The following is a 25134-nucleotide window of genomic DNA, read 5'->3' on the forward strand; positions in this document are numbered from 1 at the left end:
ATACAGTTTTTTTTGTGTCAGGAGCTACCTGAGAAACTGCAGATCGCTTCTGGTGTGAGATAATTGGCCATCTGCAAGGAGGTTGCCCAGGGGATGCCTGGATGTTTTTGAAGCATGTCCCCACATGGGGAGCTGGAGCTGATAGAGGGAGCTCATCCATGCTCTTCCTGGATTCGAATTGGCAACCTTCTGGTCAGCAGCCCTGCCGGCACAAGGGTTAAATCCACTGCGCCACCAGGGGCCCCAATCAATACAGTGTTTATGGTATAGTATAGTATGGGATATAGTATAAGCTAGGCCTATTTTTAACAGTAACTCTCAAGCAAACAGGAATTACATTTATGCAGCATCTACCAATCCTCATGGGTGCCAGTTAACTGAGAGTTGGCTGTATTTGCATATATATACATCCTTAAATCTCTTGCAGATAATTTTATACAATATTGTTAATAATGTGGTGCCTGCAACATAGTTTGTGTGCAGAAAGCAAGAGTCTCATTACCCTAGCCACCCATGTGGGCAATTTCAGATTTCTTGAGCATTTCAGATTTTGGAAAGGATGCTTAACCTGTAGTAGCACTGACAATGCTTTTAAGCCTCTATGTGCAAAACCCTCACATTCTTCCACTAACCTTTCTTTTCCTTGGGGGAAATTACGTTTTTGAAAACCCTCTGCAATGCATGGGTTAAACCTAGATTGGTGGTGCTTGAAAAACAATCTGCCGCTTTTATTTTAATTGCCAGCGTTCGCGGCCTTGAACACAGGATAACTCAAGTGGAATGGTTTTGTGCAGCAAGTGATAAAAAAGACAGTGGATTCTTTGTCTCTGCAACTTCTTCTCCTTTTTTTCTTTTAAAAGTATCAGTGTTGAGACTGAGACCAACTTGTTTTGATGGCCAATTCACAATGCTGAAGGGCATGAAATGTTTTGTGCCTAACTACAGTCTTATACTCCTATTTCCCTCTCTTTTTTCTTTTTCAGTTACTAAATGTGGCCAGCTTGCCTATCAAGGTGATGAGTGAAAAGTGTATGAAAGAGGATTTGGTATATTTCAAGCAAATGCAGAAAATGTGCAGGGTTGTGTTCAGATGTTGCACACATAGAAGTGGAATGCATCAGCCCCTAGTGGCTTCCTGATCAATACCACTGTTGTAAATGTGTTTTCTATGGCCTCCAACATTTCACAGATCAAAGACCAGGATGTATGTGGTCAAGTAACATCAGTGTGATGTTAAGTTGGCCAAAAATTATTGATATGGAATGATATACAAGCTTGCAGTTGGCTTTTTCCTGAGCCTACTGGAAAATGCAAACTGAGGACAAAGGGAAAAATAGAAGGAGATTGAAAATAGCACTCACAGGGCCCATAAATAAACCAGATGATTAACCAGGACATTGGGAGGGTTGTAGGGTATAGCTGTCTACAAAATGCCTACATTTTCCTTCCTTCTCATCCCCCCCAAAAACAGAATAGATTTGGAGGAAAACAAAGCAAAAAATTCATGAGACTCTACTGCTAAGGAGCTTCTTGTCCCATGCCCTGTATCCAAGATTTGAACAGTTTGGGGTTTTTAAATGGAATTTCTAGCTCTTCTCTGTGAAATAATACAGTTGGAATCATCTAGTGTAGGGGTTCTTAAACTTTTTCAGTCACAGAGCCCTCTTTGAAGCAAAAGTTTCTTGTAGAGCCCCAAGAAATGTTCATATATTATATATCAGGCATGGGCAAATTTATGACCAACATAATAGTATTTCAGTGGAAGACCTCAGAGATCATCCATTCCAACCCTCTCATGCCATGCAGGAAAAACACAATCAAAGCACCCCCTGAGCAGTGGGAGAGAAATGGGATTTTGTAAACAAGGAAGGTGAGGGGGGAAGGATCTGGGCAGCAAGGAACGTAAGGAAAATAGGCTTTTGGTGGCAAGGGAGTCGAGAGGCAATGATTTTGGCAGCAAGGGAGGCAAGTTAAAAAGGCTTTTGGTGGTGAGGGAGGTGGAGAAGAATGGGAAAGAGGAGGAAAAGCTTAGAGTGAGCAGGGAGGGGGAGGAGGAAATGACTGTGGAGCCCCTCAGTTTGCTTTGTGAAGCCCCAAGGGCTCCACGGAGCACACTTTGAGAACTACTGATCTAGTGCAAACCTCTACTCCACAGATTTAGCATCCCTGGGAGATATTGATCTAGACTTTTCTTAAATAACTTGTAGCTACATTAAAAACATCACCAATCCATTGGGAGAGATCATCCAAAGTTTTGGAATTCGATGTCACCTGTACGAATATGACGTTCAACTCCATCACTCCTTTCCACCTGCTACTAAGGAGGCTGTTGAGGTCCTGAACTGGTGCTTGGCAGCTGTGACAGTCTGGATGAGGGCAAACAAATTGAAACTGAATCCAGACAAGACAGGGGTATTCCTGGTCAGTCAGAAGGCTAAACAGGGTATAGGGCTACAGCCAGTGTTGGATGGGGTTACACTCCCTCTGAAGATGCAAGTTCGCAGCTTGGGAGTGATCCTAGATTCATTTTTGAGCCTGGAACCCCAGGTCTTGGCAGTGTCCAAGAGAGCTTTTGCACAATTAAATCTTGTGCACCAGTTACACTCATACCTTGAGTAACTAGATTTGGCCACAGTGGTCCATGCTCTTATTACATCTCTATGTGGGGTTGCCTTAAAAAAAAAAGCTGTTCAGAAGCTTCAAGTGGTCCAATGGGTGGCAGCCAGATTCCTCATTGGGGCAGCGGACAGGGAACACCCAATCCCGTTACATCAGCTCCACTGGCTGCCAGTCTGTTACTAAATGATTCTATAAAGCCCTGAATGATTCTGGCCCAGCTTACCTATCTGAACGTATTTCCCCCTATGAACCAGCTCAGGCATTAAGATCTGCCGAGGAGGCCCTGTTCTCAGTCCCACCTCCTTCGCAGATGGAGCTGGTGGGGACGAGAGACAGGACCTTCTCAGTGGTGGCCCCTAATCTATGTAACTTCCTCCCTAGTGAAATTAGAGCAGCCCCCTTGGAGTTGAGCTTGAGGGGAGGACATAGAGATTTCTAGGGGAAAAAATATCGCATCTTCAAATAATAAAATCTTCAAAATTCAAACCTACAAGTGTAGAGCGGGCCAACTATAGTTCATACCAGAGTTTCCAGAAGACATCTAAATCCTAGACTGGGATTCAGCCAATGCTTGCAAGCCTCAGTTAACAGTGGAACAAGAAATCTCTTCTTCTCTGATCCAGACTGGAGAACCATTGAGGTTTTCTTAAAAGTTCTTATTTCTGATTAGATACAGCAGAGTTTTCCCTTACTCCATGGGTTAGAGCAATGGGGAAACTCCGGCTAGCTGGATGCTGACCAATGTCAGCCCAGGCTTTACCAGTGTGCCAGAAGTCTTTTCCCCCAGTACAAAACTCACTAGATTTGCCGTTCCTTCCCATCACCCACAGCCAGCACAGAAAAGCCTGCCTATCTTGGAGAACTGCAAGCTGGGGAAGTCAGCATTAGAAAATTAAACTCCTCTGCTTCTGACAAAATACACATTGCTTCTGAGGTTTAGAAAGTGATAACATCACACTATTACTTCCAAGATGAAAGCAAAATGTTCTTCAAAATCCTTTCATAGCTATTGCTTCAGAACTGAGACTAGTGACTTAGGATTATGGTTGCAGTATCTCGCTGGGGCTTTAATTTTTTTTTTCAGAAAATGTTTTATTGTGGTATTTTACATAAGTTATAATGCTTAGAAGATGTGATACAATCAGACTAAATATCATGACTTTGCATTTCTGGGATGAGCAAAAGCGAATAACTTGACAGCATTTGCTTTCTGATTAACGATATGTAACTTTCAAATGGCCGAGATGAATGTTTCCAAAAAAGTGTTTTGCAAAAGCATAAACAGAATTTGGCATTATGAATCATGGACCAAACTTGCCTTTCTAGTACCACTAATGGCCCTACCCTCGGGTGTACAAATCATGCAATATGTAGACATTTAATTTTTAAAAGGAATTAATTACAACTACAATCTCAAGATATTACTCATTATACATTTCAATGGAAATGTGTCATTATTTTAAAAATCCTAAATTATTTGTAGTACTAAATAACTAATTCATGTTTAGTATTTTTGTATTGGTCAGCAGTGCAAAGCACAACTGAACCATGAGGCTACATATGCTTTGTAAAAATGAAATTAACTTTGTATATGGCAAAATTAATACAGTTTGACACCACTTTAATCTCTATGGCTTAATGCTATAGAATCACAGAAGTTGTTGTTTTATAAGAACTTTTAGACTTCCCTGCCTCCTTGTCCCCTTCCTGCATGGTGTGAGTCTCTCTTTATCCCAAACAAGGCAAGGAAGATACAGAAGGGACCAGAAAGATGTAATGGAACCAGCATCAGCGGATCTGATTCATCCTCCTTTTTTGTGTATTATGTATTCCTGTTCCACACCAATACGCCTTTTGCTTGGGTGGGACAGAAATCCATAAAACACAGGAAGAGGAGTCAGATCTGTAGGTAATTGAAGTAGCATGGATCCAGCTTCTTCTCTTACCTGCATGCCACAAGTCTCTGCTTTTCCCAGGAAAGGAAGGGGTGCTAGGTAGAACAGAGACTCACAGTATGCATGCTTCCCAAACAGCTTCATCACTCATCTCCTTGTGACTTGAAGGTTGGGTTGCTGACCTGAAAGCTGCCAGATTCGAATCCCACCCATCGAATGTGGATGAGCTCCCTCTATCAGCTCCAGCTCCATGCGGGGACATGAGAGAAGCCTCCCACAAGGATGGTAAAAACATCAAAACATCCGGGTGTCCCCTGGGCAACGTCCTTGCAGATGGCCAATTCTCTCACTCCAGAAGCAACTCAAGTTGCTCATGACAAGGAAAAAAAAAACCTCATCTCCTGAGGATGGTGCTACCAGAGCCGGCCCAAGGTATTTTTCAAGTGTAGGCGAACAGAATTTTGGCGCCCCGCCCCCCCAAAAAAAAACAATCACTGAAAAATAAAAGCGTTGGATAAGTGAAAATGTTGGATAATAAGGAGGGTTTAAGGAAAAGCCTATTAAACATCAAAATACATTAAGATTTTACAAATTAAGCACCAAAACATCATGTTTTACAACAAATCAACAGAAAAAGCAGTCTCGACTGCGCCCCCGTATGTTTTGCGCCCGAAGCGACCACTTAATTCGCCTCATTGTTGGACCGGCTCTGGGTGCTACCATGTGAGTGTTCACATGACAGCCTCAACTTTGGGAAACATCTCAAACCTGAGAAAAATAGAAACAATGGGCAGTGCCAGACAAGACTTTAAAAAACCTGATTGGGCCCGCATTGGAGTCTGCACACACTGCAGAAAGCTTGTGATTTCCTGGGGGGGGGGGGGGGGAGTGTCCAGATGCCCTCCTGGAAGCTACACCCTTTCCTCAAACCCTTTAAAAAACTCAAGAAAGAGAAAATAACTTACCAGGCCACCATTACACTGCTGCTGAAAATCTCCTGCCACATAGAAATGATGTGCCAGGAGAAGGGGATGAGGGGGGAAATTGCTCCTCACCCCGCTTCTCCTGGTGCATCATTTCTAAGTGCCAGGAGACCTTCAGCAGCAGTGTAATGGTGGCCTGGTAAGTTAATTTCTCTTTTTGGGGCTTTTCAAGCAGTTTCTGTGGAAGGGGTTGGTGTGCTTGGGGTTTTCTGGGCTGATTCAGCCCAGAAAACCCGTGAGGGCTCTGAGGACTGCGCCCTCGGAAGTCTCAGCACTTCTGAGGGGGTTGTCCAGGCAGGGTCCATACTGCTTTAGACCTGGGTATTTCAGGAAAACCCAGGTTAAAATCAGTCCCAAATTAATTCATTTTTACCAGATATATCATTTGGATGTCCCACATAAAAACGCACGAGCTCACAGATTTTTTTGCCCTGTGAAAGTCACAAAAAGACACAGGGAAAAGAAGATAGTGGTTGTGTCATGTGTGGACAGCTGCCTGATCCAATTCATACCTAATCCAGTTGCCTAAACTGCTCCAAACCTTGGGGAAACAAAACCTTGAGAATCCTCTACTTTTGCCTGCAGTGTGGCAATGTCATTTTGACCAGATATCACTCATGATATTCACCAGAAGTACAGGAATGTTATGAAGATAACCATGAGGGTGACTTACCCTCAGTTTTCATACCTATGTAGATTTGCCCCAATTTAGGTTACCAGCTTTTTTCTTCTGGGAGATTCTTGATTTTAACACCTGTATGGTAGGCAGCTGCCTGTAAGGAATAGCATTCAGCCTGTTGCATTCAGCCCTTCTAAATGTAGAGAATTATATTTTAGAATATCAGAATGTGCACATGTCTTCAATAGATGGAAAGAACACAAGATTTAAATTGTTTGAATGTGAAGAAAAGTGAATGTGTTGTATTTTCCGCACTTTAATATGCATGGGAAGAATCATGAGTGATACCAACCTGGCACACACAACCATTCATTTATTTTTTTACCAAAAGGAAATGACCAAACAGACTGTCTTTGGTATTTTATAAACCTGGAAAACAAATCCTATGTTCTACCCAGATGCTAAGTTTTGAACACATTGCTTCAAATTCGTTTTGGATTTAAATAGGGAGGAAGGGGTTAAGATGCAGCCTCCCAGTTCACTTCAGTCTTCCAAATGCTTCTTCATGTGCCCAGGATCCTTGAAGACCCTCCAGCTAAAAATACAACCCACAAGATAATTTTTCAATCATTGAAGCCTTGAGAAGTAGTAATTTTGTTATAACTCCTTTCTCCAATCCCTGCAAGCTGCAAAACTGGAAGTGGATGGCTAATTGCTTCTTGTTTCAGATGTTAAACATTCTTTCCATTTTTGGAGTTGGTGCAACCTGTGGTGAGCCCTGGTTTCATTTGAAAAGTAATTGAGGTATCATGGTGATATTAGCAACAATACCAGGAACCTGGAGTCATAGGGAAATGTAGAAGCATAAAGATAGGAGGATGCAGGGGACCGAATATTCAGGTATTTAGATGCAACAGTTAAAATGCTGTAAACACTTTCAAAACAAGGAGTTTGGTCTTGCTCAGTTGTTTTAATGCATTAAATCAATGCAAAATACTTTACTCCAGCTGTTCTCTCATTCCACCTCAGTCCACATCGACTTCCCTTGGGCACCTAATTTAAGCGTTAGTTGGTGCCAAAAATCAGTACAGAACACAGTTAAAGCTTTTTCTAATTGGCTCAGCTTTTTAACAAGAAGTCTACTGGGTATTTTAAGAGTCTTTCATGATGTAAACTATGAGAACTCCACAGTTTGCTTGAAGTAATTCCCCATGTTTTGTGGGGAAAACCTCTACAAATTATCTAGTACAAGTTTAAGACCTCAGTGAACTCTACTCTTTGGAACATTGTTAAATAGCATAGCTATCCATGATAAACCTGGCATGTCTGCACTGCTGACCCTTCAAGATAGGACAAAACTGCACCCATTCTCTGTTCCTCAGAGGCAGCACCACTCATATTTCATTTAGGATTCTTATGACCCATACGTGCAAAGTCCCAAATATCTATGCTTAAATGGAGGGTGATGACACCCATGTTAGTGGAATGCTGAATTGACCTTAATTTTGAACTTTAGCCATCAACTTTAAAGAGCTATCCAAATTACAGAACCCACTCTCTAAAATTGATTTGATATTTTTAATTGCTCCTTTCAAGTCACCACTGTGAAAAAAAGCTCCTTTTTAGGGATTTATTTGACTGCCTCAGCAACTAGCAATTTGTCTAAATGGAATTTTAAAAAATCAAACATAATAGATGCCGCAATCCTGATATACAACGTTCTTGAGAATTTTGGGCCCTTCCAGACAGGTCCAAAAATGTGGGGCCTGTTGTGCTTTTACTAGAGACATCCGAACGACTGCTCCGGTAAGAGGAAATTAATTCAGGACAAACCCTGCTTTGTCCATTTTTTTTTTTCCGTGTCAGGAGCAACCAGAGTTGCTTCTGGAGTGAGAGAATTGGCCATCTGCAAGAACGTTGCCCAGGGGACACCCAGATTTTTTTTGATGTTTTTACCATCCTTGTGGGAGGCTTCTCTCATGTCCCCGCATGGAGCTGGAGCTGAAAGAGGGAGCTCATCCGCACTCTCCCCGGGTGGGATTCGAACCTGGCAGCTTTCAGGTCAGCAACCCAACCTTCAAGTCACGAGGCTTTTATCCCCTAGGCCACCGGAGGCTCCTGTCCAAAATTAATTAGATACCTCATTTGATCCAGACCTTTGTGAAAAACCTGGGTCTAATGGGGTATTGGACCTGTGGGGACTCACCCCTGGATAGTTCTGGGACAAATTGGGGATGAGTCCCATTGTCATATCACATCTTTTGGGCTTCTAGAGCCCAAAGGTATGAGATAGCACCCACCCTCCCCCAAAATCCCCAAAAGAAATCTTGAAATGTAAAATAACTTACCTGTCCACCATTAAGTTACTGTTGGAGTCCTCCTGGCACATAGAAATGATGTGCCATGAGATGGGTGGTGAGGACTGATTTTCCTCCCCCTCCCCCCAGGTCTCCTGGCACATCATTTCTATGTGCCAGGAGGATTCCAGCAGTACCTTAATGGTGGCCATGTAAGTTATTTTACAGTTTAAGGGCTTCTTGGGGGGGGCATGGGGACACTCCCACCCCCAGGAAAGCCTATGTTTTGGGTGGAGAGAGACAAATCCACACCAAAGCAGGTTTTAAAAATCTGCTTTGGTGAGGATTGAGTGCTGTCTGGAAGTGCCCTAACTTGCAATGTGGTTCTTCTGGCTTTCATTAAGATCAAAAAAACTTGCCCTTTTTGCCATATTTTTATAGAAAATTCCAGGGGGGGGGGGGCGTTGTTGTCCTTCTAGGTGGAATTACTTTACTATGTTACTATGTTAGATTGAATTTTAATACTTTTTAATGATGATGCATGTATGCAAATACTTATATATCACTATATCTGAATTAGCACATCCCAGCATAACAGAAAATATGCATATTTGTGTGAAGAATAAGGACACAATAAGTGGGAAGTGCTTTTTCGGTCTTCTCCAGGGGAAAATCAGGGGCACAGAGAGGGTGGAAACCAGCCCATGCCCAGCCCTGCCGAACCAGCTTTGGAATGATTGAGCTGTCAAGCTGTTGTTCTGCTGCTGAGGTAGCTCAGGACACCCTAGTGTGACCTTAATACAGCCCACAACTAGCATTTTTATGCTGGTTCCAAACCACATTATGTCCTTATGTATGCTCTGGATGTTAGCACAATACACTGAAGCAAGCATAAGCAGAAGAAGATCACTAGGCTTTCCTGGTAGAGCAAGTCCTGACTCAATTACAGTGTTATGCAAAGCTCTATACTCATTTGTCCCCTCTTTTTCTCTGTAATACATTTTTTCTTTCTTTCCCCTCCCTTATTTGGCAATGGACATTCTTCCTTACGGTCCATAAGGAAGGCTGAGCAAAGGAAGATAGATGCTTTGGAACTGTGGTGTTGGAGGAAAATTCTGAGAGTGCCTTGGACCGCAAGAAGATCCAACCAGTCCATCCTCCAGGAAATAATGCCCGATGGCTGCTCACTGGAGGGAAGGATATTAGAGACAAAGATGAAATACTTTAGTCACATAATGAGAAGACAGGAAAACTTGGAGAAGAGAATGATATTGGTGAAAACTGAAGGAAAAAGGAAGAGGGGGCGACCAAGGGCAAGACGGATGGATGGTATCCTTGAAGTGACTGCCTTGACCTTGAAGGAGCTGGGGGTGGCGACAGCCAACAGGGAGCTCTGGCGTGGGCTGGTCCATGAGGTCACAAAGAGTCGGAAGCGACTGAAAGAATAAACGACAACCTATGAACATCCACTACAGTGAAGTGGCTTGAGTATTGGACTACGAGTCAGGAAACAAGGGCTTAGCATCTCAGTTAGCCATGAAAGCCAAATGTGATGAACTGGGATAAGTTTCTATTCCTTAGGATGGCTCAGTATTGCAGAGTCAGAACTTATTTATTGAACTAAAAGAAATATGTTCTTGATAGAAAAGGTCTTGGAGCTATCTATCTTACTAAGTCTCATCTTCTAAAGGAGGTAAAAGGTGAAAATATCCATGCAGCTACATTTTATCTAGAGAGAGGCAAAATGTGTCCTTACTGGAAGGAGAAAAAAAAAGGCAGAAGATCCTAAAATGGAAGAGACCACATGGTCAGCCCAGGGCAGTTTAAACAGAAGAGGAGGTTCCCTCACAGAAATTCCATTACTAAGTCATCAAATGGGAAGAGGAGACAGTGGCTAGCAGTAAAGAACAAAAGCAAAGCCCTTTAGGAAAACATGCATAGGAATCCGGGGGAAGGAATCCCTCAGCTTAGCCCTGATTCTAACCTAGCTACTCATTGAGGACTGGAAACTTAATAACACAGGAAAGTTGTGCAGCCCAGGGATGAAACCCAACACTTTCACTCTCAAGGCACTCTCATCTTTCTTTCTTTCTTTCTTTCTTTCTTTCTTTCTTTCTTTCTTTCTTTCTTTCTTTCTTTCTTTCTTTCTTTCTTGCTACCTCAGCAAGCCTCATGACCTTGCAAGGACACTTCTCCCTTGTTTCTTGCGCGCCACAGCTTTTACTAGTACAGCCATTCCCGCTCTTGACTTCCTTGCTCCCTCCCTCCCTTACTGAACCGCATGCCCTCACAAGGCATCTTTCCCTTGTTTCTCGTACTCCCGCCACTTGTACTAGTTTAATTTTTCATTTTCTCATCTCTCTTTTCTCTCCTTTGCCAAACCTCATAGCTCAGACTGTAGTTCAGTTTCTTGTACTCCACCACATAGAACCATAAAGTTGGAAGAAACCTCATGGGCTATCCAGTCCACCCCCCCCTGTCAACCCACCACATATACCAGACATACCAATGTCTAGATGGTTTCTCTAGAACGCAGATAAAATCCGGCCAGTCCAGTCATAGGGCAATCCTATACTTTACTGACATGGGATTAACAAGCTACCTCTGAGCCTACATCTGACCTTTGGATTTTACCTCTTGCAATCCTTTTCTTCACATCATTATCAAAGCTACTGCTTTTTCTTGGTTGACGGGGTAGACAAGAATTTGCCATGTTGCAGGAGGGAAACATTAGATGAGAGCAGCGGAAAAAGAAAAAAAAATACAGCATCCTCCTACTATTCCTTAAAAATATCCCAGGTCCTCCGGTCTGTGCTCTCTTTCATGTGAGTGTTAAATAATATTGAATCAACATAGAATTATTAACTAAAGAGTGAAACTGAATACCATGGAATTCAGATCGGATGGTAATGTTTCAACATGACAACATGTTCACTATGTGATAATTCAATTTCTGAGAAGACAGACTCCTGGCAATGTTGATGCTATGGGACATTGAACATGAAGAGAACATATTTCACTTGGAATTATATTTTGTCAATGTACTGTGACCCTCCCTCGTGGGACTTATGATTTGCTGGTATACAAATTGCCAATGGCAGCCCCAAGATTTCCAGCTCCCTGAGAGAGAAGAAACACACATGCCTCCACCACCACCATCGCACACATTATTTCCACTTTCACCCCATTGTTGACGGCCTGGCACTCCCTTTATTTTCACCTCTATTGCTGCCCAACCTCTGATAATGAAATAGAGTCTGAATGCCTATTAGCTTGATGGACAACAACACCAACCTAGAACAAGGTTAGTCAAGTCTTCCATAGAGCTGGATATAGAATCATAGAGTTGGAAGAGACCTCACGGGGTATCCAATCCAAACCCCTGCCAAGAAGCTGGAAAATCGCACTCAAAGCACCACTGACAGATGGCCATCCAGCCCCTGCTTAAAAGTCTCCAAAGAAGGAGCCTCCACCACAGTCCTGGGGAGAGAGTTCCACTGCCGAACAGTTCTCACAGTGAGGAAGTTCTTCCTAATATTCAGGTGGAATCTCCTTTCCTGTAGTTTGAAGCCATTGTTCCACATCCTAGTCTGCAGGGCAGCAGAAAACAAGCTTGCTCCCTCCTCCTTATGACTTCCCCTCAAATATTTATACTTCGCTATCATGTCTCTTCTCAGCCTTCTTTTCTGCAGGCTAAACATGCCCAGCTCTTTAAGCCGCTCCTCATAGGGATTGTTCTTCAAACCCTTGATCATTTTAGTCGCCACCCTCCTCTGGATACATTCCAGCTTGTCAACATCTTCTTTAAATTGTGGTGCCCAGAATTAGACACAGTATTCCAGATGTGGTCTGGCCAAGGCAGAATAGAGGGGTAGCATGACTTCCCTGGATCTAGACACTATACTATGTGTGTAGGCCAGCATTCCATTGGCTTTTTTAGCTGATGCATGACACTGTTGGCTCATGTTTAACTTGTTGCCCATGAGGACTCCAACATTCCCCTTAACTGCTGGATCATTTAATTATTTTGTGTTTGGTTTTTCAAAAAATACACACTTTTAACAGGAATAAAGATTCCATTGCAAGTTGATAATCCCTGATCCAATGAATTTCATAACATTGAGCCATGACAATTAATATGGTATCAAACTCTTACCAGTGTGACTACAGCCTAGGATTAGACTGTGGACCTGATCCATAGTGTTATGCATTAGATAGATCCAAACCCTCGAACAGTCACCCTACATAACTTTAAGTGAGAAATGAATGGGGTAGAAAGAGGATGGGGGAAATGATTTTAAAACAATATTGAGGGAGAAGCTGATTCAGAATTGCTATTAGAAAAGAAATCTGTGATACCGAAGAAGATCCATCTATCAGGCCAGACTGCTGAGGCAAGAACTGCAGTAATTCAAGAAACAATTAGCTGTCACTCCTGAGGGGAAGCAGGCTGTGAAAAGTAGTTAGATGGTGATATAATCTTTGTATTATGAGTACTTTGAGAAGAAAATTCTCAGTTCTGGGAGCAAAAGAACCGGGAGTCCGTCCTCCCTAAGGGCCCAATCAAATGGCTCTTTCCAGTTGTCAAAATGAATCTTGTGTTGTTTTTAATTCAAACCGTGTGATGGATTGCTATTCAATGCCCTTCTGAACCTCCTTAAGGTCATGGTAGCTGCATTCAAACAAAAACCATACTTTAGTTAGATTTATAGCAGATGGCAAGCCATAAAGGGACACACCACCACCATTCTAATAAAATTTGCAATGATTTCCGATCACTTCCAGATATATTTTTTTACTATCATACAACCCCCATGTTCCTGGGGGACACATTTCTGAACTTCTCATGGTACATGAAACCACTGATATAGGTGGAGTATCTCGTACACAAAATCCTTCAGACCAAACATTGGATATCAGTTTAAAAAAAAAAAACAGTTGAAATACATATACATACATCATGGGATATCTTGGAAATGGGACCCAGGTCTAAACATGAAATTCATTTAGGTCTCCTTTGTCCATATAGCCTGAAGATAATTCTGTGCAATATTTGTAATAATGTGCATGAAACTACATTTGTGTACACTGGACTAACAGAAAGCAAAGATGTCACTATTTCAGTCACCCATGTGGATAATTTTTGATTTTGAAAATTTATTTGGATTTCAGGACTTTCCATCTGTAACCTTATTATTTTCAATGGGGCAAATGACAGAGGTATAGAGAAACAGGTATGGCCTGTACAGGAGGCCCTTAATGAATAAGTGGAACTTTGGATTAATTAAACTGCATATATTGGATCTTCAGAAAACAGGAACATAGTGTATTTTGGGCTTTGGGGATATATGGTTGAGTCTATAGTTCCCTGAAGTGGTAAACCTTCTTTTTTAATTTCTGGTATTTCAGAATTCATTGTTCAAACATGTTAGTGGACTTGGGGACCTCCGGGCTGCACAAAAGTCTTCTAGATCACCCGTAGCTCCTTATTCTGTCAAAAAAAAGGCAAACATATTTCAGATTGTGAATCTAATTTAAATCTCTGGAACCAACATTCCAAAGGTTAAAAGGATGAGGTCAAAAATAAACCGGACTATGGATTCAATCAACCATGGTTATAAAATGATTGTGGAGGGGGATCAAAACTAAATTTTGATTGAACACTACACTGATATGTAGATATACCCAATTGTAGCCTCCCACTAATTCACATATCCTCAAGGCTTTCTCTGATACTGATGTGAATTGTTCACCATTTTATATCAGGGATGCAATGTTACTACACCATTGTATATCATGGAACTTGAACAAAAATCCTTGGATTTTGCGAGCCACGAGTGATCCTAGAATCAAACCCCATATTATAGCCAGTGAGTAAGCTTTGGATAAAGGAACTCAACCTTTCAGAATGAGATGAAACCACCTGCTTCAGCAAGTCTGGGGCATCAAATGATGGTGTCAGAATAGGTTGTATGGTCTCCTGAAAAACTAGGTAGGACTGGATATAAACACTGTGAGATTTAGTACTAAGACTTCGTGTTTTCCATTCCTCAATAGTAAAGCGTCATTGGGACCATGTGATCCCCATCTCATTTCTCTGGTATTCCAAATGTCTCATTCCAAAATATGTTTTTTATATCCTGATTCTCCAAAATTCCAGCTATCAGATTCAGAATACAACCTCCAACTGAAACACATTTATTCCAAACTCACAGAATGTCATCCAAATACAATGAATTTATTTTGAGCAGAGCGTTTCTTCCCCCACTCCTCTTGGCACGTAATTACATTGCCTTTCAGTCCAAAGTGAACCAAACTAATTATTTATTATACTATATGCTTTAATACATAAAATATGCATTGTCTTGTGCTTTCAGGATATTTTTCCTCACCAAAATAAGAAACATCCCCAGAGGAGCCTTCTCAGGATTTGACGAAGTCGAAAAAATGTATGTAACTGTCTCTATTCACTCAATACATCTTATTTTATACAATGTTTTATAAGGCATTTGTCTTGGTCCACAGTTATTCTCTCATCCTGCTTTTAATGATGTTATTTCCCTATCAGTCCCTTAGGAGTATGTTTGTCATCTAACCACAGACTTTACAAAAGGAAAGCTAAAATGATACAGGATGAGTCTTCCTTATCCAAAATGCCTGGGACCATTTTTTTCAAATTTTGACATGTTTGTATTGGCATATACGCAGTGAAAAGGGGATGGGGAAAGGGGGCTAGTCACACATCCAGCATCCACTGAGTTTTTCCTCAAAGAGCCATGATGATGGGAAGTGAAAAGCAGAACATGAGGAAAGACCCCACTTATATAAGGGCGTTGGTGTTGCTCTACACTCATCCTCTCACCCTGTTTCTAGAGTGCCTGTGAAAGCAATTTTGCACTCAATGATTGTACAGGCAGTCCCCAAGTTATAAACAACATGGGCTCTGTAGATTTGTTCTTAAGTGTAAATTTATTTATAAGTCAGAATAGGTAATTTTTAAGTGTAACTCCAGCCATATATTAACTTTGGATAGCATAGGGAAGAGTTAACACCCCTGCGGTTTGTTTTGCTGTCTCACCTCATTTTCACGATTTCAAGATTTCACCTCATTTTCTGTCCCTGTGATAATTGGATATTGAAAAATTTGGCTTGTGGGAACAAGGACTGGTGAAAAAGCTTCAGTGGAGACACCTTTTCCCCCATGATAACTCTTCCAGGAGTGAATTTCCCTTCCAAGGAGTAGATGGCAAAAGGGGGTTGGACTTCATGACCCTTAGGGGCTTTTCCAACTCTCTGATTCCAGTCCTCCTCTGAGTAGAGTAGCAAAGACGAGAGGTTAGTTCAACTCAGGACAAACCAAAAGAAACACCAATCCCTTCTACTTTCTACCACTTCTGGCCTTTCTCAATGCCCAGGCAGGAAAATGGTAGAGGCAGCCGTAGAAATCAGTTGGGCCCATGAGGTGATGTAGGCACTTTCTCTTCACTGTAGAATGACCATCAGTCTATCAGTCCCCAAACTTTTTAAACAGGGGGGCAGTTCACGATCCTTTGGACCATTGGAGGGCCAGACTATAGTTGGCCACCGAGCAATAAATAATAACAATAATAATAACAACAACAACAACAACAACAACAACAATAAATAAGAGGGTTGGAAGAGACCCTTTGGGCCATGGAGTCCAATCCCCCTTTGCCTTTGTGCACCGAAAGCACAAGTAAAGCACCCTGACAGATGGCCACCCAGAATCAATGTTAATAATAATAATAATAATAATAATAATAATAATAATAATAATAATAATAATAAAGAGGGTTGGAAGAGACCTCTTGGGCCATTTAGTCCAACCCCCTTCTGCCTCTGTGCACCATAAGCACAAGCAAAGCATCCCTGACAGATGGCCACCCAGCCTCAATGTTAATAATAATAATAATAATAATAATCATCATCATCATCATCATCATCATCAGGGTTGTAAGAGAAGAAGAGACCCCTTGGGTCATTTAGCCCAACCCCCTTCTGCCCTTGTGCCATGGGGGCCGGATAAATGGCTTCGATGGGCCGCATCCGGCCCCCGGGTCTTAGTTTGGGGACCCCTGGTCTATCCGATCAAAATCCAAAACCCAAATACCTGAGGTCAGTTTATACATGGGTATATAACTCAACAAAGAGAATTATCCATATTGCCAGGAAACAAAGTTTTTAGCAGACCAACAGATGCCAATTATTAGAGTTTCTCCCATTTCCTTCATTTCTTTCGTTTCTTCGGGAGCATGGAACAGGAAGGACCCTTCCTGTATGAAAATCTGCTTGACATGAAAGCAGGCAAGAGGAGCTCCCAGCCCCTGGCCTGCTTTTTGGCATCACAGAGTAAGAGGCACTTGGCTGCAGGCACTAGCAAGTGCAGGCACTTTTTGGGCCTGCATGCCACACACGCACTCTCTCCTTGGAAAGGAGAATGCATGTGTGGCATGCAGGAGTGCCCTCGCTTGCCAGTGCCTGCAGCTGATTGTTTCTCCTGCACGCCACACAAACACTCCTTGGAAAGAGAGCGTATATGTGGTATGCAGGGCCAAGACAGTGCCTGCAGCCGAGCACCTCTTACTCTAGAGGCTCTTGCATGCCACACACACTCTCTCTTTGGAAAGAGAGTACATGTGTAGTGTGCAGGGTCCAGGGTGCCCACACCGCCCATGCAGCCTCCTTAAAGTGTCCACTGAGAAGGGGAGCCTGGGTGGGAACCCCTCCCCCCCCCAAATAATGGACCAATAGGAAATGGATCTTTTGGCAGCAAAGAGCAAAAACAGATATCTGCCCTCCAAATTTCAGGAGGCCCCAAAAATGGATCAGAGCCTCCCATCAAAAGCCAGGACACAAAACAGGTCAAGGTTTACCCCGAATGCACACCACTTACATTCTTTGTGTATGTGTATGTGTGTATTTTTTGCACATGGACTGCACTGAGTGGATGTCCATGTTCTACGAATTTCCCATATGCCTGACAACTCCACTAACAGAATATTTACTATGGGTCTCCTTCCCAGACTAGCGCCATCTCTTTTGAATTTTCCAGAGAGCAGAGAAATCCAGTTATTTCACTACACTATAGAATGAATGCAGTTTGACACCATTTAAACTGCCATGACTCAATGCTATGGAACCCTGGGATTTGTAGTTTGGTGAAGCAGACAATGGGCTTTTTAAAACTACAATTCCCATGTTTCCACAGCATTGAACCATGGCAGTTAAAGTGGTGTCAAAACTGCATTCATTCTACAGTGTAGATGTAACCTTGGCCCTTGGTTCTTAAAAATCAGGGTGTTCTGGTTGTCCTTAGAGAATTTAATTTGTTTTCAGTGGCTTTAGAATTATTTTTAAAGAGGGGCGTTTTTTTTTTCCTGTTGGTTTTAGGAATATATAATAAAGTTTTACATGTGATTACTGGCTATTCACATCAGGGGCCCTGGTGTATTGAGAGACAGTAAACAAATGGCAGAAATAAATAAATAATACACCTCTTTGCCTGCGGCAGCAAAATTCCCCAGCTCTGCTCAGGAGACCTGACCTTACGATGTGCATGTTTCTCCATTCCCTCATAATTGTATGCTCGATCCTGCAGAAGAACTGTCTTTAATGTTTTTCCAATGCAAAAAACATTTCTCTCAGTGGCGAAAAAACCCCTCATTCTCCCTTGCAGAATTCAGCACAATGGTGTTTTCTCTCAGGCTCTTCTTTTGTGGATAGACACCGCAGCTGGGTTCTTGAGAGCCTATTTGAAGCTATCCTTGCATCTCATAGACATGAATTTTTTAATTCACTCAACCTCTGCTGCAAATGCATCCATTGTGGGACTTTTTTTTTTTTTAAGAGAAAAAAAAACATTTCAGCTATGGTCTAATGCAAGTGTTCTGTTATGTGTATTGAAGTATCTAATTTGTATACTCTAGGCAAAATGTCTTTTACCACATGGAGGCATCATATTATTAATAGCCATTCCCTTTAAATAGCCTACCGTCGAGTTTAATCTCATTTTGTGCCCGTGTCTTTGTGTTCATGATCTTACGGGGCAGAAGCACGAAGCTCACCCAAGGGGTCCCCTGTTTTATATGCAAATACATCACTTGATTAGATAGTTTGTGTCCCTACATTACCATGAATACTTCCCGATGAATGTTTTATGGGTGATATTTTTGATTTGTGAGCTATTTCACATTTCATTGCTGCTTCTCCTCTGCAGATGCCATTGATGCTGATTGGTCTCATTTGCATATTCATCACTCGCCCTTCCATTTTCATTGCCGCTGTGTTGGAAATCTTCTCCCTACAGAGTTGCCACTGCGCAGGGCTTAGTTCTTAGATGAAAGTTACTTCCCCTGTTTTGGGTTTCGCTTGGTTTGTTGTCTTTTGTTTATTGGTCTTTGCCACTTTCATCACATAGTCTTGCTCCCCTGACAACTGCCTCATTTTCCCACACTTCAGGCGGGGGGGGGGGGGAACATATGGCTTCTGGAGGCCCTTTCGTACTATCTGCCATGCTGTAGTCCATTTATGTACCAACATCCTAAGAAATCCTAGGATTTGTACATTAGTGGGACATGAGAGCTCCTAGGCTGAGAGGTCTAAGGTTGTATCTACACTACAGAATTAAGCAATTTGATCCCACATAAACTGCCATGGCTCAATAAGATGGCATTCTGAGACAAAGACGACCCAGACTGATGTATGGATAAAGCACGAGGATATTGGATGAACAGATTTTAACCATATGTTTTATGTTCTATACTGTATTTAACTATTTGTAATAGATTTCATATGCTGTTTGTTTTAATGATATGTCGGCATTGAATTGTTGCCAATTGTACGCCGCCCTGAGTCCCTTCGGGTGAGAAGGGCGGGATATGTGCCTTCCCAGATTAATAGGAAATCTCCAATACCAAGTCCCATAAGCACTTTATTAGAACTAAGATCGTATATCGCACTCTGCACTTGCCCTATAAGCCTTATATATCACCTGTCACATCAGCACTTTTAGTCTTGTACCCATTACTCTGGCCCGGCCCGGTTTTATTGTGTTTTAGCGTATTGTTTATTGCTTGTTGTTTATACTGTTTTAATTATTTTTAATTTGCCTTTTGTTTTGTATTGTTATATTGTGTGTTGAGGCCTTGGCCTTTGTAAGCCGCATCGAGTCCTTCGGGAGATGCTAGCGGGGTACAAATAAAGTTTAATAATAATAATAATAATAGAAATATTGGAAATAAATAAATAAATAAAATCTGTAGTTTTTGAGATATTTTTCCTTCTCTATTAGAGAGCTCTGGTGCAACAACAAACTCCCAGGATTTCATAGGATAGAGATATGGCCATTAAAGTGGTGTTAAACTACTATAATTCTACACTGTGTATGGGAGGTAAATGTCCCTTCCTAAACCGCTCCTCTTCGAATACCACAGCATAGACCCACAGCAATTAAAATTGAACAACAGTGCTAGAATTGCGTACTCTGAAAGGGGGCCAGATGAGAAAAGTCTATATAAACAGTTTATAGGTGTAAAGAAGGGAAAGGAGCAGGAGGAAAATGCAGCAGCACATTTAACATGTTTTTGTTGAAATAGAGACTACAGAACCTGCTATCCATTGGTGGCCTCCCACCCAAAAGCTGGAATCATAGAATCATAGAGTTGGAGGAGACCCCAAGAACCATCCAACTGAGCACCATTCTGCCATGCAAAAAGCACCCCTGACAGATGGCTATCCAGCCTCTGTTTAAAAACCTCCAGAGAAGGAGTCTTCACTGCACTCCAAGGCGGCAGCTTATTCCACTGTCGAACACTCTTACCATCAGGAAGTTCTTCCTAATGTTTAGGTTGAATCCTTTTTCCTACATTTTGAATCCATTGCTCTGTGTTCTAATCTCCAGAGTTGCAGAAAACAAGCTCAAACCCCCTCCTCAATGTGACACCCTTCCAAATATTTAAGCATAGCTATCAGGTCCCCTCTCAGGGCAATTCCACACAGGGGTAAAACCTGTGCTGAAGTGAGTTTTAAAAATCCTCTTTGGCATGGGTCTTAGTTCCCACAAGCCACCCACAACCTGTGCTTTTCTGGGGAGGGTGGCTACATAACAATCAGGATGGCATGTAGCCACCCCAAAGCCCCCCAAAACAATCCAGAAAAGTTAAAAAAAAAAACCTTACATGGCCACCAGTAAGGTCCTCCTTTCATCCTCCTGGCTTGAGGAAATGATGTGCCAGGAGACAAGGGGGAAGAGGAAAAGCTCCCCTGGCTCTGGCACATCATTTCCTCATGCCAGGAGGATGAAAGGAGGGCCTTAGCGCCATCCAGGTAAGTTTTTCTTACTTTCAAGGGTTATTTTGAGGGCTTGGGGGGAGGGGTTGGCCACCATATCAGACCATTGGGCTTCAAAAGCCCAAAAGGTTCAGGATGACAAATGGGGACTCACTCCCAGGTAGTTCTGGACTACCCAGAAGTGAATTCCCACAGGCCGAATACCTCATGAGAACCATGCCAGGAAGGCCCATATCTAATGGGCTATTTAATTAAGTTAGAGTAACCAAGGTTATTCCGAATTCATTTGTTTTTCCCATGCGTGTCACTTGAACACCCCGGATAAAAATCCAGACAGGTCCCGCTTTTTGCGCCTGTTTTGATGGGGCCTCTGTCTCTTTTTCTCCAAGTTAAACATACCCAACTCCCTCAATCATTCCTCATAGATTTTCAAACCTTTAATCAATTTGGTTACCCTTCTCCGGATTCACTTTCCAGATTCTCAATATCCTTTGAATTGTGCTGCCCAGAATTGGACACAGTATTCCAGGTGACATCTGACCAAAGCAAAATAGAGAGGGACTATGACTTCCCTTGATCTAGACACTCATACTAAGAAGGACTGACCATACTTAGCTTCCAAGATCAGATGGGATCTGATGTCTTTATAGCACTTAGACCACACTCACTAACATTCTTTAAAGTAAAAAAATTAATATTTCTAAAATGCATTTGGCATTCATATCCATAATTTGTAACTGGCTACTGGCACTTTTGTTTTCCTTAAGTACAGAAAAGTAAGCAAACTTTGAAATTTGGTTGCTTCAGCAAATGATACCCATCCCTGCTCCAAGACACCATCTACATGGCCATATAATGCAGTTTCATAATGCAATTTAACTGCATTGAACTGCATTAAATTGCACTATAGACTCATATAATGCAGTTCAATCCAGTTAAACTGCAGTATGAAACCGCATTGTATGACAGTGTAGATGACAGGGAATATCTAGAACATTGTTTTTGAAAAATCTCCTGTTGATTTCTTTGTGGTTCAGCCCTCCCATCAGTTCTTTTCTGTCCTTGGTTTTTATCAGTTTATTGAAACATGCTGCTGGCAAGGGGGAGGGGGGCATTTTGAGTGGCAATTAGCATGCATTTTGGTGCACCTTTTTAAATGTACAAGTCTCATTATATACAATGCCATAGTAAAATTGCAACTGGAGGAGAGAGGTAAAATGTGGAAATTGTACCTTCAATAAAAAATCCATTCCCCAATGAAATATTCTTTCAGTTTCTAACACTGTCATAACTTTGGATGTCTAAACATCCAGAGAAAAGGATCAGGCAAAATTACCAAAAAGAATGACAACATAGCAAATGTAAGAGCTCTAGATATGAACAAATTTCAATGTGTCACTCTCTGCAGTGCTAGAAATTTGGGAATTGATGGAAAATCTCATGGGAGAAAAATTCTTACTTAGAAGAACAAAGGCCATTCTACCTGGAGCTATATCTTAGAGCTGAGCATATTTCCAGGAGTTGCTTGAGATCTTCAAGAAACTCCTGCCTAAGAATAGTGTTTCTACTGAAGAGTTTTTGAGACTGCAAAAGAGGGCTTTCCTTTCGTCGCAGTCCAAACTGCAGAATGCTCGTAGGGATTTACATCTTCCTAAATTTCATCCTTACAGGAAAGAATTAATACTTTTACCATTTCCTCCTCATTGTAAGAAAGTCATCAAAAGTAATATAGTTTTTGAAGATTGTTTGTTGTTCAAGAGCTATTCTGTGTGTGTGTGTGTGTGTGTGTGCGTGTGCATGTGCATGTTTTGGTTTTTGTTTAGCTTCTGGTTGAGGTCCTATACAAATAAAAGGCATGTGGGGGGGGGGGGGGGGTGTTGTATGAAATGGCATTTTCTGCACAGAGAAGACGCTTTGCATTTCCTGCACAGAAATGTAACATTCTGCAGAGAAAATACAGTTTTTATGTAGGAAATTGTGGCGTGTGCTGAAATGTGTTCTGCAGAGAAAATCCAATTTATTTGCAAAAACCATGTGCATATTTTTCTGCAGAATAAGACTTAAGCAATCAAAATGGTCATCTGTCGGGACTCTTTTGACCCAACTTTCCCAATATATTTTGACCATTTAAAAGAATATTTTCAGCTATTCTGTCCATCCCTAGGAATGCATTCACTTCAGATTAATCTTCTTTCTAGATGTTTTTAGGGATGGTGTGAAGACATACCCTTTCTATCTGGTGATTACTGAGGATTCTGATGTTTTCAGTGGTTTTAATGTTGAATTTTTTTGTAATAATGTCTGTTATCTTCCATAAATCTGTGGCTTTTTTTTTTAAGGAGAAGCAGGATTAAAAAGTAACAGTAAATAATCACAACTAGTGAATGGGAGAGAGGATATAGACACCTAAATGCACTCTCTATGCCTTGCAGCTGGATTATATGTTTCTTTTAACTAGACTGGAATTAATACACTTCCTCTTCTTGAATACCATTGACATGACCCCAATATTGAAATGCAGAGCGAAGCTCCTGCAGGTACAATAGTCTTGAATTCTCAAGGGTATGCTCTCAAGGAGCAACAATTTGTGTGGAACACTCTTAATTTACATTACTAGAGATTATGCAGAATTCCTTCTCTTATTCTGAGGCCAGTGAGCATACTGTTGAATTTTCATGACCCAATATAAGCATTTTCTCTCAAGCAGTAGAAAATGACCTTTTCATGTTTTCCCCCTCCATCTAAAAAATATCTTGAAACCAAGAAAAAGCAATAAGTGTTGGTACAAAGGCCAGAAATTATGTCACCAGTATCTAGATGGTCACCAAAGGTCCACAATTTGAATAGAATTATAAAAATATAGATATAAAAATAATTGGTTCTCTCACCTGTTCACTGCATAACAAACCCAATAGCAGAAATTCCTCAACCTATCTGTCAACCATACCTGGAAACTATAAGCAAACAGTAAGGGATGGGATTGTCTTATGCTCACGCTATGGCACCACAAGATGCAGAGTCAATCTTAAGAAATGAGGCTACAAAGTGGAGCCCACAACATGCCTGTGTAGAGAATAGCAAACCACATGCACAATGGAGGACCTTCTCACAGCGACACCAGAGGCACCCCAAGTGGCCAGCTTCTAGTCAAAGGAAATATAGTATAAGGCCAAGTTTTTAACTTTGTGATTTTTTTTTAACATTATAACTGTATTCTCAATTAGCGTCTGGCTAAATAAATACCCTCGGCCTGATCCTCAACCTTTTAAACTCACAACTCATTTTCACAGCTTGGAAATATCCTTTCTGGCAATGGGTATGCTAGGTGGGAGATTTGGATTTTTCATTAGTGAAATGTTGGAGAGTGTGAAAGACCAGAGACATGTAGTTAAGCAATATCATAGTCTGGTTTAAATGGCAATATTTCTTAATGAGGAAGAAAGCAAAAGCTAGGGGAGTCTAAAGCAGTTTGCTTTTGCCAGAACCTATAGGGAAGGATAAGATTCTGCCCTTCCTCTCTCCTCTGAGGCATTAATGAATGCAAATCATTGTGCACATAGAACTCAGTTTGCAGCAATGGAAGTAAATTGAGGGCAAAGGGGGAAGTGGGAGAGAGAAACCAGGCCAGCAATTCAAGGTGCTGGCTTTAGCCTATAAAGCCCTAAACAGTTCAGGCCCAGCCTACTTGAGGAACTGCATCTCCTCTTACCCACACGAGCCCTGAGATCATCAGGAGAGGCCCTTCTCTCAGTCCCACCAACGTCACAAGTACAGATAATAATAATAATAATAATAATAATAATAATAATAATAATAATAATAATAATAATAATAAAAAAACTTTATTTATATACTGCCCTATCTCCCCAAGAGGACTCAGGGCAGTTTCCAAGAAGGCAAAACATTCAATTGCCAAAAGGGAAGACCATACAACAAAGTTAAACATTATACAACAAAAACATACAATCCTGCTAAAACAAGCACAAAAATTAAAATCCAGTTTGAGTCTGCTCTATCAGATGGGTTCAAAATACTAATGGCCAGAGTTTCAGAATGGACATGGGCAACTATGAAGGGCAAGGCAAAGGCTAATGTGACAGAATATCATAGGGCCAGAGGAGTGGATAAACTTCAGAGCAGGGTCCTAGTTGACAACCCGGGGGGAGGGGGAGGGACTAATATGCTCGAAAACTTGCAGGAACCACTAGGTTTTCAGGTCCTTATGGAAGGAGGACAATGTAGGGGCTTGCCTGATCTCTCTGGGGAGAGCATTCCAGAGTCGGGGGGCCACCACCAAGAAGGCCCTCTCCTTCGTCCCCACCAACCACGCTTCTGATAGTGGCAGAAGTGAGAGGAGGGCCTCCCCGGTAGATCTTAGAGTCCGGACCAGTTAATAAGGGGAAATGTGATCA

At 41.7% G+C, this 25134-nt stretch overlaps 1 protein-coding gene across 1 annotated transcript in view; it reads left to right on the forward strand.

The window, feature by feature from the left end:
- The window catches only part of fshr (follicle stimulating hormone receptor), a 131291-nt gene that overhangs the window by 32143 nt on the left and 74014 nt on the right, over positions 1-25134 (forward strand). The window contains exon 2 of the mRNA XM_003216148.4: positions 14791-14862. Coding sequence (XP_003216196.1) covers positions 14791-14862 — 72 coding nt within the window. The remainder of the gene's footprint in view (positions 1-14790; positions 14863-25134) is intronic.

This window comes from Anolis carolinensis, chromosome 1 (genome assembly GCF_035594765.1).
Source record: "Anolis carolinensis isolate JA03-04 chromosome 1, rAnoCar3.1.pri, whole genome shotgun sequence".
Taxonomy (NCBI): domain Eukaryota; kingdom Metazoa; phylum Chordata; class Lepidosauria; order Squamata; family Dactyloidae; genus Anolis; species Anolis carolinensis.